This window comes from Tripterygium wilfordii, chromosome 5, assembly GCF_013401445.1.
Source record: "Tripterygium wilfordii isolate XIE 37 chromosome 5, ASM1340144v1, whole genome shotgun sequence".
NCBI classification, from domain to species: Eukaryota; Viridiplantae; Streptophyta; class Magnoliopsida; order Celastrales; family Celastraceae; genus Tripterygium; species Tripterygium wilfordii.
The window spans coordinates 11,218,052-11,234,482 of NC_052236.1; the positions used below are offsets into that span (position 1 = coordinate 11,218,052).

The following is a 16,431-nucleotide window of genomic DNA, read 5'->3' on the forward strand; positions in this document are numbered from 1 at the left end:
AACTGACCCCCTCAAAAAATTTTAATTAGTGTTAAGTATATGATAATTCTAAAAAAGACCCCTTAAATTTTCAATTTAGACCCCGTTCTTGAAAAAAATTATTCTTAAATGGTTGAAACAAGAATACATGTGACAATTATTACTTATCATATTTTATAAACTTTTAATTTTAAGTGTTATTTTTTGTACTTTCAAAGGTATGATTAATAGATAATCTCAAAAAAAATTCTAGAGGCGTTGCCCCCAGACCCCAACTTAACTTTGCCACCCCAACATGAAATCTAGTATCCACCCCGACGACCCCCATCCTAATGTCCTGCCTTCGCCCCTGCGATTAATTAAATGTTTGCGCTATATATATATATTCTCTCTAATGTAACGAAGACGATTTTTGTCAAACCATGTATGTTTGCGGTCGCAATACTGTTCGTTTGAGCATATTTTATGGGTCAAAATGGGCGCCAGCACTAAACGCACGAAGCATGGGTCCATTGCCTAGGCAACAGTCTACTTGCACACATATCCATAGCCTGGGCAACAGCCAACTCAGCACAAGTCCATGACATGCACAATCGATGTACAAACCCACGACCTCCTCAAAAATTCAACATGCGGTCTGGACAACAACCAACTTAGCAGAGACCCATGGCGTACATAGTTGGTCTATAGGCTCACGACTTCCTCGAAAGCCCAACAAACCCACGACCTGGGCGAGCGTCAACCCAACACAACCTATAGCCTCACCGAGCAAGCATACGCTCATAACCTCACCCAGCTCAACACCCACGTGCCATTGGTGGGTCACGTGAGTCAGTAGCCTATAAATACAGAGGTCCCATTACATTAGGTTCTTGCGTCTACAAACATTACAAAGTAATGCAATAATAAGTATACGCTGTGGAAAAAAGAAAAGAAAAGAAGAACAATATCAAACCTTAAACGTAGAGTTTTAAATATAGTCTTCTTATAATCTTATGGGGCCATAATTTACCACTTGATGCGAAAAGAACAAATTATTAGTTTTGGACATGTTGTGGAGAATTTTGAGGGGTTGAAGTAAAGGTAAAATTCCTTTTAGAATTATTAATATATTAATATGAGCCATCGGAGAAAAAGTCATAATTAAATTAAGCAGAGAGGAATAGATGAAGCAAGTTGAGATGCTGTGATTAATTAATTAATTAATTAATTTATTATCCAGTCGCTTTACAGTTGTATTATTATATCAATATGCATGCTATATATATATATATCCCCTAAATCAATGTCAATTTCAATGTTTTAATTAAAGTATCAGTGTTGATAGATCAGTTTTGGTTATGGCTGCCATCCTTTATTGACAAAATGTATGGTCTCTAGTTGGTATATAATGTGTAATTTGTGTTAGAAATATAAAATATCTCACATCGGTTAGGTAAGAGTTAACTTTGTGGTTTATAAATTCGAGTTCAATTCGTCTCAATTGTAGAGATTGTGCGGGACTGATAAAAGTCTCAAAACAAACAATATTCCTACAAATGATTGAGTTGAACCTCTCATCTCATATCCTTTTTAGCAATAAAGAACGATATCATACAAACTCTTTGCACATCCGATATTGACATAAACTTAGACTGTCAGACCCGCCCCACAAAATTTTTCTACGTGACAACATGATAAGGTGGACCAAAATTCAACGAGTGGCCACAAGAATGTTTTTCCAAGTGAAATTGAACTCTCATCTCATCTCCCTACTTGTTTATTCTTATCTCTCAAAATTTTCAAATTATCACAATACGATTCTAAATAAATCCATCAAGATTCATGGACTCAATTAGTCATTAGAAAATTTTTTATAGTGATTCAATATAGACTTTTTTTTGTTTTCATGGAGTTAGTCACAACGTTTTTTTTATTTTTTATTTTAATTTATCACCCTAAATAGTTTAGATTTTGGGGACTTTTTAACTTCTTATTTGTAGTAATCCCACCAAATATATAATAGAGAGGAATTTACATAATAATAGAAATTGTGATATTGACCCTTTTTATAACATTAAAGAAGAGAAGCAAAATGAAAATCCAAGTAAAGAATCTTGTTTTTTTTTTTTATAAAAAAATACTTCAGACAAATATGTTTGCGGTTGAAATCGAATTTTTGACACACATATACCTAATCTAGTAGATTACCAACTGAACCACCTCTCGTTCGTAATAAAGAATCTTCCTGTAATGCTAACAAAGCAAACTAATGGCTGGATAGTTTTTAATCACAATAATTAACAAAGCATAGCATTGGATTTATAAGTTAAAAGTCTATCCACATTATTGTATGTTCTTTTATTTGGATTCCATCTTTTGCATGTGGTTTAGGTTCAGTGTTAAAACACTGGACCCAATTGGTATAACCATTTTGGTGTACTAAAAATGCTGAAAAATTATAAATGTAATATTTAGTATGATGAATTTAACCGTATATTTTTTGTTCGAAACAAAAATCTAATTCAACATGAAAACGACATGGAAATTCTAGTTGACCCTTGGATATAAACTCCAAACATTCAATTTTCGATCGCGATGAATTCCATTTTTATTTGAAAAAAATATATATTGTCGGATTCGTCATGCTAAGTACTACTCCACATTTTATGATTTTTTTTCAGAATTTTTAAATAATTTTGGTGCACCAAAATGATGTACCGGTTAGGTTTAGTGTTTTTCAACACTCAACCACCCCCAATCCTTGTGTGTGTGGGCGCGCGGAAACAGAATGTCATTTGAGAACAAACATGACAGCAGATATAAAAATAAACCTTTTTTTAAAGTATTTTTAGTCTGCAATTATTATTCTGCCACCATTATGGTTTAATACTGCCCATTTAAAATATTGCACCATATCAACAAAGAATCGGCACAAGGCCTATGTTTATATGTGGACCAAATAAAAGAGATCAATAAATCTCACTTTTTAGGCACAGCAGCCCCACAGGGTATATATATATATATATGTTATTGTATATTCGATGGCTATATATATATATATATGTTGACCCATAACCGCCTGGTCTTCTTCTATAGAAGCCGTTGTACTTCAATGTTCAAACCCGCCCACCTTATAATCTACGAGTAAAGACCGTTGAAATTAGTTTTGGAAATTAAAAGAGAATCCATTCTCTCTTATCATTTTGGAGGCTTAAAGTTATAGTAGCTGGAAATTCTATATATATATATTACATAAAATTACGAAACTCAATACCTAATAACCCATGAATCACAGACACCCGAGCCTTTAATTGGAATGGTAAAAATGATGTGTATCACCCTGATGATCAAAGTTCGAATTCCCCTCCTCCTTTCATAATAACTCATGAATCACTATATATCTAATTTAATTTAATAATTACGTATTTATAACCTAACAAGAACCGTAGAAGGAAACGTGCTGACTGGCTAGTCCAACCTAACAAGAAAATAGTGAAGATTCTGATCATAACAATTAAGCCCAACAATTATTATAAGATATATTTAATATCAATATTAATTATACTAAAATTTAAAAATATTATGAATAGAAGACGTACAAAATGTGTTTAGCATATGCACAAGAGTATCAGTGTAATCACTAACAATACATAAATCTACAATCAATTTTGTTTTACATACAAAGCAGCATCAAACGTATAATATATCTATATACGTATATATAGCTCTAATTTGGGTCTCGAGCCAATTTATCTGTCGCGTGCGGCATGTTCAGTCCAAATTTATGTCGAATTTGATTGTTCAAAATAGGCAAATCTGATGATGTCATTTTCGGTAAAAAAGATTAACAAGTAAATAAGCATCCAAAGACAATAAATAACAAAAAAAAAAAGGTTTGCCCCCATGAGCATCAAATCCACGAAATTATCTTAGCAATGAATATGATCTCTTCGCTCTCTCCTTTCAAGGAGGACAAAAGGACAAAGTCCACGTAGATTTGTTACACATGTCGAATAATATTGAAAAATGGTAAAGATCCCAATATTTAGTATTTAAGTCAAAGGTTCGTTCAAAACTTCTAATGTTGTATTAATTATAATGTTCAATACTTCAATTAATTATAATGTTCTACTAATTCTAATGTTCTATTAAAATGTGTTGTAGAAATGGAAGCACTGTAAAATTCTAGAGGTATTTCTATTGCCACTGCTCCTGTAAATTCAAAGTGAGGTATCATTTTATACGGATGACCAAATGCACGTGGCTGTTACTGTTGTTATGAAAGTTCTGCAGAGTGCAGATGACCAAATGTCTATCACTCTATTGTTGTTACTGACTCAGTTTTACTATACAAACGAACATAACTAGAAGTCAAAACTCAGAGTTAGATGCATTTGGATTTTGACAATCATGGATTTTTTTTTAAATTTTGTCACTGTAATGAAATTTGAAACTTTTGGATGACTGTAATGTTATACTTTGATCTTTGCTACATGGAGTGATTTGATACTTTGAAATTTGAATCTTTGAACTTTTGGATGACTGTAACAGTTAATCAATGACCTTTGCTTTGAATTAGTACTGGATGACTGTAAGTCTGTAATAGTGAATCTTTGATACTTAGTTGGATTACTGTAATAATTATACTTTGTAGTTTTGATTGGATGACATGTAATTGAAGTATTGAACTGTAAAGTTTACAATTGAATTTACATGGAACAGGTCTTGAACTGTCAACGATGGTTTTGAATCATTGATGGATGACTGTAGTAGTGAACTTTGATACTTGTTCAACAGGTGTTGAATTTTTGGGCTTTGGTTTTTAGGTCAATCTTGAAGTCACATAAAATCGTAACCAGACTGAAATCGAACCGGCAATATCAGTTAACCGTATTCACTGATTTTAGTGGTTATGGATTGGCAAAACCATTACTTTCGGTATGGTTAATGGTCCGATTAAGTAGAGCATGCACACCCCTAATATATGTAGCATTTCATTTTCATTTCAGTCACCTCAACGCAACACGTTTCCTAATGCATTTTATTATCCCCAGTAACATTGCACCATTGCGGTTGCTATAACTAAACTTATGCAAAGAGTTGTTGGCAATAGCTCACGGATTGGGATATGCCATCCCCTCTTGTAAAAAAAATTAAATCAGCCCCTCCTTTTTTTTCTATTAATAATTTTTATATTTTTAAAAAAGAATAAATATCAATAATTTTGAATATAATACTGTATTTTTTGTTGAATAAAAAATTAAATTATTTATAAAATACATGAAAAACCTGTGTGGTTCTAAGCCGTTAGATGTAAAATATGTAACATGTCATATTTTCCTGAAAAATTCAATAGTTGAATACATAACGTAATTTACGGTTAAAACTTTTTAGAAACTATTTTCTGGCTAAAACAATGAGGAAGAAGAGGGGCTGTCCTTGAGCAGCCTACCGCAGTCATTGCCTCTCATTCATTAATGTTAGATGACAATAGAACCAGAACCAGAGCCAAACCATATATAATTGAAAAGCTCTGAATTCGATTTTCATTGGGAGTAATATGGTTGTAATCGCGCTCTGAATTTTGACCCATATCGAATTTCAAAGGCCAAGATCTTCAATGATATGATCATTTTTTTTTTGATCACGAGGGACACTCGAACTCAAGATCTCTATGAAATATCATAAACATAATTATTACTTTAGCAACGCGGGGTAATATGGTTATTGGTTAAAGTAAAAAGATGACAATGAAATACACTATACGATAATGTCTTACACATATATATCCTTTTTGTTTTTCTAGAAGGCAAGGTTGTTGGTTAAAAAAAAGATGACAATGGAATACAATATACGATCTTATACACGCATATCCTTTTTGTTTTCTAGAAGGCAAGGAAGTTTCCCAATTTCAAATGCACCCCCAAAGTAAGGAAACTATTTGTATTTATATAATTCAATCAAAATACATTTTTACCCCTTCTAGATGGCGCGCTCGCAACTCACAGCTCACAATTAGGGTGGTAAAATGCTGTTTGATTCAGATGATCGAATTTGTTCGATCTGGATTAAATTAAGTTTGAGCATAAGTTATATGTTCGAAATTTGACTCCAAACAACTTTTTTTGTCTGATTTAAAACTAGATCCGGGTCCACACACCGGACAAATAGATTAGTTTATTGTCCGGTTTATTTGTTTGAATTAAAATCAATCTGGGTTTAATCAATTAAGTATGTTTAAAATTCAATTTAGGTTAGGTTACAAACATGTAAATATTTTGTAAACACATGAAATTGTCTGACCTAGAACCGACCCGGAACGAATGTTTTACCTCTACTCCCAACGCAGCAGCCTCTGCCTAGTTTGGTAAAATTACAGGTCATATCTTAGGGACTTAGTCTCATTATTTAAATTATTTCGAAAATAATTATATCATATTTATTATTTATTATATTATATATTTATCCAGGGAAAGTTTTCAATTGAAAGCAGACTTCTTCGTCTTTATTCAAACTTTGGTGGTGCCAGGCCCGCCCAATTTTGACTAAATCCTCAATTTGACTCCTAAACGGGCTCCATGTATTGTTCCCATCCCTTTATTAATAGCCTATCCAATATCATCAACTTCGAATGAATTCTTCTCTCTCTTGCATTTTCTCACCTTTTCTCTCTCTTTCGAAGTCCAAATCTCAGGGATCATTGCAGAAGTTTGTTATTCTTCCATTGATTCAAGCGCAAAAGTCGTGTGAGTTCAGTTGTATGTGCTCACTAACAAGTAAGTCTTAAAGCTCACGCAACCAGGGCTAACGCTTTTCGCGGCACGATCGGATCGAGATTCGCTGAGTTTTATATTTGGATAGTGGAGAACTGGCTTGATTGTGTGATTAGGCAAGAAGCCGTGATTGTAGTTGTCCCGGATTTTTATTAAGCCGATTCAATTCGGTTTAAGTAAGGCCTCGGAAGGGCAATCAGACAGTTACGGAGTTGATATTGGCCGGAGGTCTTGTTAGATCGACAAGATGGCTGCGGCTTTGGCCGGTGATGATTTAGCTAGATCTATGAGCAGTCGAGGGAGTTGGAACTCCGGGAGCAAACGGAGTTGGGCGTCGGCGAGCTTAAGGGAAGCTTGGACGCCTCCGCCGGACGTGTTCAGTAGGAGCGGTAGACAGGAGAACGATGACGAGGACGAGCTACGGTGGGCCGCCATCGAACGGCTACCGACTTATGATCGGCTGAGGAAGGGGATGCTGTCGCAAGTTCTTGAGAACGGAAGAATCGCTCATCATGAAGTGGATGTGACGAAACTTGGTATGCAAGATAAGAAGCAATTGATGGAGAGTATGCTCAAAGTTGTTGAGGATGATAATGAAAGGTTCCTTAGGAGACTGAGGGACAGGACTGATAGGTGAAAAACTTTTCTTCTCGTGATTGCCTTTTCTTTATGAAACAAAGGTTATTTGCATATTTTTTTTGGCTTCGATTTAGTTTGATTATTTAAAAATTTTGCTGTGGCTATTGATACAGAGTCGGAATTGAGATTCCAAAAATTGAGGTCAGGTTCGAGCATCTATCGGTACAGGGCGAAGTGCGTGTAGGGAGCAGAGCACTTCCTACTTTGTTTAACGCCGCTGTGAACGCAGCGGAGGTAACTCGTTCTTTCTTCAATACCTTTTGTGATGTTGAAAGAGAAATTTCTTTGAGACAAGGAGATAGTCCCTGTTTATTTTAGTACATAATTAGCTTTATTACTTCTGGCTGGTCCGTGTCCGTAATTTGTTTTATCTACTAGCCTGGGCTTATTGTTTTCCAGTGAAAGTTTTGCAAAAAATAAAAAAAAAAGTAAAAGAAAAAGAACAACCGATACCCAAAATTATATACTCTATCCTTGTTAAAGGACCGACCATATTTGTGTTGAAATTGATTTGTTGTTTATTTTTTTCTCTCTTGATATGTTGCATGCTGTTTTGGTCTTAGTATAAGCAGTTAATTGTATTTTGGTGAGTGATTTAATGCTTTTAGTGAAATTGACTCTCTCTCTCTTTTAATTTGTTGTGAACAACAGTCTGTTCTTGGAGCCATTCATCTAGCCCCTTCCAAGAAAAGAAAAATTCAGATTCTTCGAGATATTAGTGGCGTGATCAAACCGTCAAGGTACTTTCATGAAATTGGTTTGTATTTTTCTGGTATAAACGCAAAATCGATGCTGAAAGTTAAATTTGCATATTGGAATAAGTAGATAGTTTACTTTGGAATATGCACTTACACTAATTACTCGCATCTGGCAATTTTGCAGGATGACCCTTCTTCTTGGTCCTCCGGGGTCCGGTAAAACAACATTTTTGATGGCACTTGCAGGGAAACTTGAGAAGGACCTAAAGGTGCGTTTGATACTTCTATTACAATGTTAATTTGATTTTTCTATTATCATTACGCAGAACAGATATATTGGTTTCTAATCAATCTGATTGTACAGTCATCTGGGAAAATCACATACTGCGGTCATGAACTGAATGAGTTTTTTCCGCAAAGGACCTGTGCTTATATTAGTCAACATGATCTTCATTATGGAGAGATGACAGTGAGAGAGACACTGGATTTCTCAGGGCGTTGCTTAGGTGTTGGGACAAGATATGAAATGTTGGCTGAACTCTCGAGACGTGAAAAAGAGGCAGGAATCAAGCCAGATCCAGAGATTGATGCATTTATGAAGAACACATCAATGGCAGGCCAGGAAACCAGTTTGGTTACAGATTATGTTCTCAAGGTTTGTCTTCCGTATTTCAAGTCACAACAAAATTTCTTATTCTCTGTTGAACGCAATACTTACAGAGATTGACTTATTATGGATATCTTGCAGATATTGGGGCTGGATATTTGTGCGGATATTATGGTTGGCAATGAAATGAGAAGAGGTATATCTGGTGGACAAAAGAAGCGTGTGACAACTGGTATGTCTTTCCAGGACAAGAGTAACCATTTAACAAGTATTATTTATCTATTCAAAGTTATTGCATCACTAGTATTATTCACTCATTCTAGAATAGAAATGCTTAATTTCGTATTTCTTTATTAAATTATTTTTTCAACGTGTGTCTATTTCGCATTTAGATGCATCTGGATTTTGTGTATATGCATTCATGGACTTTGAAACATCTATTGAGGTCAGTCAGTGATATAGGTCACATATGTTGCAAAGACGGCTTGTATTCAAGTTATCTTTATCAACTATCCGAACGTTCACATATTTTACTTATTTTTTATATAATTCTTCATTTCTTAGTTCTTGGTGTTTGAGCATTGATGATTTTATGTTATCAGACTAAAAATTGTTATTTGAACTGAGTGCAGGAGAGATGTTGGTTGGGCCAGCAAAGGCTCTTTTTATGGATGAAATATCAACAGGACTGGACAGTTCCACCACTTTCCAGATTTGCAAATTCATGAAGCAAATGGTTCATATAATGGATGTAACAATGGTTGTCTCTCTTCTCCAGCCAGCACCAGAGACTTATGATCTTTTTGATGACATTATCCTACTTTCAGAAGGCCAAATTGTTTACCAAGGTCCGAGAGAGAATGTCCTCGAGTTCTTTGAATACATGGGTTTCAAGTGCCCTGAAAGAAAAGGAGTTGCTGACTTTCTACAAGAGGTAACTTCTAAGAAGGATCAGGAACAATATTGGTACAAGAAGAACCAGACATATAGATACATTTCGGTTCCTGACTTTGTGCAAGGCTTCCAGTCGTTCCACATTGGCCAACAGCTTGCATCAGATCTGAGGGTTCCTTATGATAAATCCAGAGCCCATCCAGCAGCATTAGTGAAGGATAAGTTTGGCATTACCAATTGGGAATTACTCAAGGCATGCTTTGATAGAGAGTGGCTGCTAATGAAACGCAATAGTTTTGTGTACATATTCAAGACTACCCAGATTACAATCATGTCATTAATTTGTATGACAGTTTTCTTCAGGACAGAAATGACAGTAGGCACATTTGAAGGTGGTGGCAAATATCTTGGAGCACTCTTTTTCAGTTTGATTAATGTCATGTTCAATGGCATGGCAGAACTTGCAATGACTGTCTTCAGGCTCCCCGTTTTCTATAAACAGAGGGATTCCTTGTTCTATCCTTCTTGGGCATTTGCCTTACCTATATGGGTCCTTAGGATCCCTTTATCCTTCATGGAATCAGCTATTTGGATCATTCTTACATACTACACAATTGGTTTTGCTCCAAGTGCTAGCAGGTAGAGTGGCTTATAGTGTTTGAATTTTCTTTGTTAGGGTTTTCTCATCCCTTGATATAGACTCTGGTTATTCAATTGATGTTGCATATCACAGGCTTAATGATGGCCATGACTTGGTGATACTTACAGCAGTAAGTTTTTCGTACTGATAGTTTCTTTACCTTTATTTCTTCAGGTTTTTCCGACAATATTTGGCATTCTTAGGTATACATCAGATGGCTCTGGGGCTTTTTCGGTTCATTGCCGCTCTTGGAAGAACAGCAGTCGTTGCCAACACGCTGGGTTCCTTTGCTTTGCTGATTGTTTTTGTGCTTGGAGGATTCATTGTTTCCAAAGGTACGTCATTGGTTCCATTTTTTTATTAAATTGTTATTTGAAGCTTGTTGTTTCTGACCCTATTGAATTATATTATGAACCATTCCTCTAAATCATTCCCTGCCATGCCTGCAGATGACATCAAGCCATGGATGATATGGGGCTTCTATAGTTCTCCTATGATGTATGGACAGAATGCCATACTCATAAACGAATTTCTTGATGACAGATGGAGCGGAGTAAGTCTCTTAATGTTTCGATTTTCTTTTTTTGGATCCATATCGCATCTGCAGAATGTTCATGCACTATACATTTTTTTTTAAAAATAAAAATTCTAGGGATGCAAGTGATGGTAACAGAGTTTAACATTTTGGTCCTATGCAGCCCAATCTAGACCCAAGAATTAACGCACCTACAGTCGGGCAAGCGCTTCTCAAGAGTAGGGGCTTCTTTACGAAGAACTATTGGTATTGGATTTGCATTGGAGCACTATTCGCCTTCTCTGTAATCTTCAACTTGTTATTTATTGCGGCATTGACTTTCTTGAATCGTAAGTTCTCCTCTAATTTGTGAGGTTGCTTTGTGGTGAAATTGTAATGTAATGCTGACAAGTCATTATATTTGTGAAATCAATTTCAGCTTTGGGAGACTCTAAACATGTTGTCCCGGATGAGGATGAGGGCCAGAAGAAAAGGAAGTCATCCACAGAAGGTTCATTCCCCAACCCTATTCTAATATATATCCTTAGTGGGCAGTTTGCTTGTACCTGAAAAAATAATGGAAGTGGGCCTTTTAATTGTAGAGTGAAAATAGACAATCGTCACAATCCTATTCAGTCAGCCTCCTTTTCCTATTACTTTTCTCTTTTTTTCTTTTTTAACTCATGGCAGAGAAAAGACTTATGAGAGGAGAGAGGGGGGGGGGGAGAGAGAGAGAATGGGAGAGAACTTTGCATTCAAGGAGGCATGGCTTATTGAAAGAATGCTCAAATGTGTCTCTAAAGGTAAAAAAAAAAAAACAACTCCCGTGCACAAGATTCCCGTAGTGGGCGGGGTCGGGGACAGGTATGATGTATGGTTGTACGCAGACCTTACCCCACATAACTTGTGGAAAGACTTTCTTGGAAGTAGGAATTGAACCTGTGATCTCTACCGTTGTGCCATGTGTTCACCTGTGATCTCTAGATGTCTCTAACTGAATGTAAAATAGGAATTTAGAAATTGAACTTGTCCAAAGGTTAGACCATTGCCAGTGAAAGCATCTTCTTTGAGGTATCTAAACTTGTATGAATCGGGACAGGTACTGCAATGGTGGTCAGAAATTCTTCAGAAGTGGTTGAAGCATCAGAGCATGGACCCAAAAAAGGAATGGTCTTACCCTTCCAGCCCCTTTCACTTGCATTCAATCATGTGAACTACTATGTGGATATGCCTGCTGTAAGTCACTCATTCTTTTTCTGACTTGTATGAATTACTGTGCTTGATATTAGTTTTTTTCTCATGCAAGTTAAAATAGTGATGCATAAACAAAGTGTATTTGCCCTTGGACTCAGAGGGTTTCCAGCTTGTGGCAACTGGCAAGTTGTATTATTAGGATGCAACTCTGTGCATTGTTCAAATAAGGATGCAACAATATAAATGTTCTTAACCTAATTGAGTATCTTACTGGTCAATCTTGTGTTGCAATGGATACAGGAACAGCATGAATGCAGTATCATTCAATAGCATTTTTTCCTCGTCAATGATTATCTTCTTAACGCTTCTGAATCACTTAGGAGACATTACCTTGTATAAGGTTAAACCCACATTATACCCTAATTCAAAATGCATGGTCTTTAACTGTGGTCTACCACAACAGGGCTACTTTGGAACCCTGCTAGAGTGGTGCAAGTGAACAGTTTGCATCTTGGTGCCCATAGTATATATGTTAATTTGAACTTTTTCTTGAGAGCCCCGTTGAAGGTTTGAAACTGCTAATGCTTTCTTCTTACAATCTTTAAGCTCTTGTCAGCTTAAGATCTTAAAATTTTCGTGATTCTACAAGCCATCATTGAGGCAAAAAGATTTGTCTTTTTGTAACAGGAAATGAAGGCCCAAGGAGTTGATGAAGACCGACTTCAATTGCTACGAGATGTTAGTGGTGCTTTCAGACCAGGGATACTGACAGCATTAGTTGGCGTTAGTGGTGCTGGGAAGACAACCCTGATGGATGTGTTAGCAGGAAGGAAGACTGGTGGCTATATTGAAGGAAGCATAAACATCTCTGGCTACCCAAAGAAACAAGAAACATTTGCTCGTGTGAGCGGCTACTGTGAACAGAATGACATTCATTCACCACATGTTACAGTTTATGAATCTGTCTTGTACTCAGCATGGCTTCGTCTTTCTAAAGACATAAGCCGGGAAAAGCGAAAAGTATGTTGAATTAGTTCTGAAATACCTTATATGTGATAGTAGTTATTGTTATTGTTATTATTGTCATCATCCTCTCTGTCTGAACTATTTCCTCCATTCAAAATTTATTTATTTACATGTGTGCTACAGATGTTTGTCGATGAGGTGATGGACTTGATTGAGCTCAATCCATTGAGGGATGCTATCGTTGGCCTTCCAGGAGTAGATGGTCTTTCAACGGAGCAAAGGAAGAGGCTGACAATAGCAGTAGAGTTAGTTGCTAACCCATCAATCATCTTTATGGATGAGCCGACATCTGGCCTTGATGCCAGAGCTGCTGCTATTGTTATGCGCACAGTGAGAAATACTGTGGATACAGGTAGAACTGTCGTGTGCACAATTCACCAGCCGAGCATAGACATTTTTGAGGCTTTCGATGAGGTATGAGTGGACTCTCAAAATTGTTAGGAGGTTTGTTTCTTTATATGTATGTACGCAAAAAACGTAGAAAGTTCTATGCATGTTTATCTCACCTTGTCAATTGGATATTTGCGCATACTGCAGCTGTTATTAATGAAAAGAGGAGGGCAAGTCATATATGCTGGACCACTTGGACGTCGTTCTCACAAGCTTGTAGAATACTTTGAGGTAAGTTTTTTTTTTTTTTTTTTAAAATCCTCCTCTCCCATATTTCATTTGGCATAAAAGGATACGAATTCTTCTTGAAGCTGTATGCAGTTGTTTGCCATAGACTTGCAAGTCTTTCTGCTAATGCAAATTGCAATCTCGACTAAATTCCATAACTTGTTACAGGCTGTCCCAGGGGTTCCTAAGATCAAGGAAGGATACAATCCTGCGACATGGATGCTTGACGTCACAGCTACGTCAGTTGAGGGTCAACTTAATGTGGATTTCGCCGAAATTTTTGCAAACTCATCACTTTATCAGTAAGTGAAAATGGGATATTGCACATATTTCTTTGTTATTGGACTTATATTTCTGGTAATTTTTTTCTTGCTTGGACTGCATTGTTTGGCTTTATTATGCTTATTTTTCTTATTTGGGCAATTTTTTAGGAGGAATCAGGAGCTTATCAAAGAGCTCAGTACTCCACCACCGGGCTCCAAGGATCTATACTTCCCAACTCAATACTCCCAACCTTTTCCCGTTCAGTTGAGAGCCTGCTTCTGGAAACAGTGGAATTCTTATTGGAAGAACCCTCAATATAATGCCATCCGATTTTTCATGACAATTTGCATTGGTTTTATATTTGGTCTTATCTTTTGGGACAAAGGAAAAAACATGTAAGTTTCAAATTCTTTATTGTATCAATTGGTATTTTGGATACTTGAGAAACTTCATTTTGAACTTTTAGCGCGATTAATTCTGCGATAGGAGTATGTGGACCCATCACAGTCCAATGTGCACTTTATTCGTTGGATGTGGTTGTTAAATAAAGATTTTAATCTTGGTTTTGTGTTGGCAGTTTCACTGTCTCATCAAATTTGTTCTTTTATACAGAACAAGACAACAAGATTTATTAAATATATTGGGAGCCATGTATTCCGCAGTCCTTTTTCTTGGAGCAGGCAATGCAAATTCTGTGCAGTCTGTTGTCGCTATTGAAAGGACAGTTTTCTACCGTGAAAGAGCAGCTGGGATGTATTCTCCACTTCCATATGCATTTGCTCAGGTAACTTCATGTAATCCTCCTCCTAGAGGAATTTCTTAATTCGTATTTCTCATTTCGTTCTCACACCCCACACCCTGGCCTTTAATATCTTCCAATAGGATTTATCTAAATTGTTTGATACGATTAGCATGGACAATAAAGAAATTCTCTATCTAAAGCTAGCAGTTTCAAGCAGGTCTGCTTGATACTATTGGTAGAACTGACAAGATTATTAACGAGAAGAAAATTTGTAAAGCAGGTGATTATTTTACTAAAGAACTACTTCTGTCCTTGTGCAGGTGGCAATAGAGGGAATCTATGTTTTTATTCAGACTATTATTTATGGCGTTATCCTTTATGCCATGATTGGATTTGGGTGGCAAGTGGAAAGATTCGTGTGGTTCTACTACTGCATATTTATGTGTTTCATGACCTTCACATTGTACGGCATGATGGTTGTTGCTCTAACTCCAGGCGCCCAAATTGCTGCCATAGTTATGTCCTTCCTACTGAGTTTCTGGAATTTGTTCTCTGGTTTTCTCGTTCCTCGGACGGTACAGTTTCTAAGCTTTATATATATATATATATATATATATGCATATGCATAGAAATTACAGAATTGCACAGCTCATCATGTGATCATCCACATCATAATTAGGAGTGAGTTTCATATTAGAATCTTTACAAGTTTTGAATAACCTTCATAATACCAGAAATGGTTTCAACCATTCGTCACATCAGCTATGCTGTAGTCTCGTGGTTTTGTTCATTAAATAACAACTCTATACGAGCAAGTTTTGTAACAAAATAAATATTGGAATTTTGATGGCATAGTTATTTGCCTTGTAATTTTCCCACAAGCTATGACCTTGACATAAATAAGTTCATCAGAGAATAGACTTCAAGCTGTTTTAAGTTGTCTATTCTTTCCCATACTTCTGTGCACTTCTCGTTCGTAATTCGAGAGCTTTATGACTACCTCTTTGTTCATGACCCGACATCCAATTTACTTTGTCCATTGCAGCAAATACCTATTTGGTGGAGGTGGTACTATTGGGGCTCACCCGTGGCTTGGACACTCTACGGCCTTGTCACATCTCAGGTGGGAAAAAGAGACGTTATGATTGAAGTGCCTGGTTCGGGTAATGTGGCCATGAAGCAGTTCCTTAAAGATAGCTGGGGATTTGACTATGATTTCCTCCCGGTAGTTGCCGTTGTTGATGCTTGCTTTGTGTTGGCGTTCTTCCTTGTCTTTGTCTATGGCATTAGGTTCCTCAATTTCCAAAGGAGATAAGACTTGCAGCTTCAATCTAAACATGTTGGTATTTGTATTTGATTTGTAGGTCAATAGAAAGTCACTTATTGTATTTATCAGTTGAGGATTCAGGGGAACAAGTTCACCTCCTTTTGGCTTTTATTTTGCTCGTTTTCTTTTGTCATCTGCATTATTTTTTTTAATATAGAAACAAGGGGATGCTGTGTGGTTTGTACACAAATTACTCTGTAATTTCTTAGAATAAACTCTCATTTTATGTTTTTGGCATTACAATGTGTCCTTAGATTATAGATTTCACCTAAATCCCCAAGTGCTTGGATCAATTTCTCTGTCTTGATGTTTAATATGTGATTAACTGGAAATTGTGTAATGTTTATCAGTATGGAGCTTTTCATCTTGATGGTTGATAATCCGATTCCCCTCGAGTGAAATGACAATTCCTTTAACGCTAAACAAGAATAGCAGGGTCCAAAAAGAACTGGAATTAGTAGAGAGAGGAAAACCACTAAAGCCTAGGATAAGAATTCTGGGTCAAACAACATTTGATGACCTTTTTTGCCAATC

At 36.4% G+C, this 16,431-nt stretch overlaps 1 protein-coding gene across 1 annotated transcript; it reads left to right on the plus strand.

The window, feature by feature from the left end:
* The first annotated feature begins 6,591 nt into the window (after positions 1-6,591).
* Positions 6,592-16,134, plus strand: LOC119998909 (ABC transporter G family member 34-like). The gene is made up of 20 exons (XM_038846384.1): positions 6,592-7,367; positions 7,487-7,607; positions 8,025-8,113; positions 8,256-8,340; positions 8,436-8,726; positions 8,820-8,910; positions 9,311-10,211; positions 10,387-10,547; positions 10,662-10,765; positions 10,911-11,076; positions 11,166-11,237; positions 11,826-11,962; positions 12,608-12,940; positions 13,070-13,360; positions 13,484-13,567; positions 13,733-13,866; positions 13,996-14,223; positions 14,441-14,612; positions 14,891-15,145; positions 15,616-16,134. Exons 1-20 carry the CDS (start codon positions 6,982-6,984, stop codon positions 15,883-15,885), a joined length of 4,371 nt encoding a protein of 1,456 aa, XP_038702312.1. The 5' UTR covers positions 6,592-6,981; the 3' UTR covers positions 15,886-16,134.
* Positions 16,135-16,431: the final 297 nt, after the last annotated feature.

Coding starts and splice junctions, on each gene's coding strand:
- LOC119998909 (XM_038846384.1), top strand. CDS start 6,982: ATGGCTGCGGCTTTGGCCGGTGATGATTTAGCTAGATCTATGAGCAGT. Junction 8,114..8,255: donor GGCGTGATCAAACCGTCAAG/GTACTTTCATGA, acceptor GCAATTTTGCAG/GATGACCCTTCTTCTTGGTC. Junction 8,911..9,310: donor AAAGAAGCGTGTGACAACTG/GTATGTCTTTCC, acceptor AACTGAGTGCAG/GAGAGATGTTGGTTGGGCCA.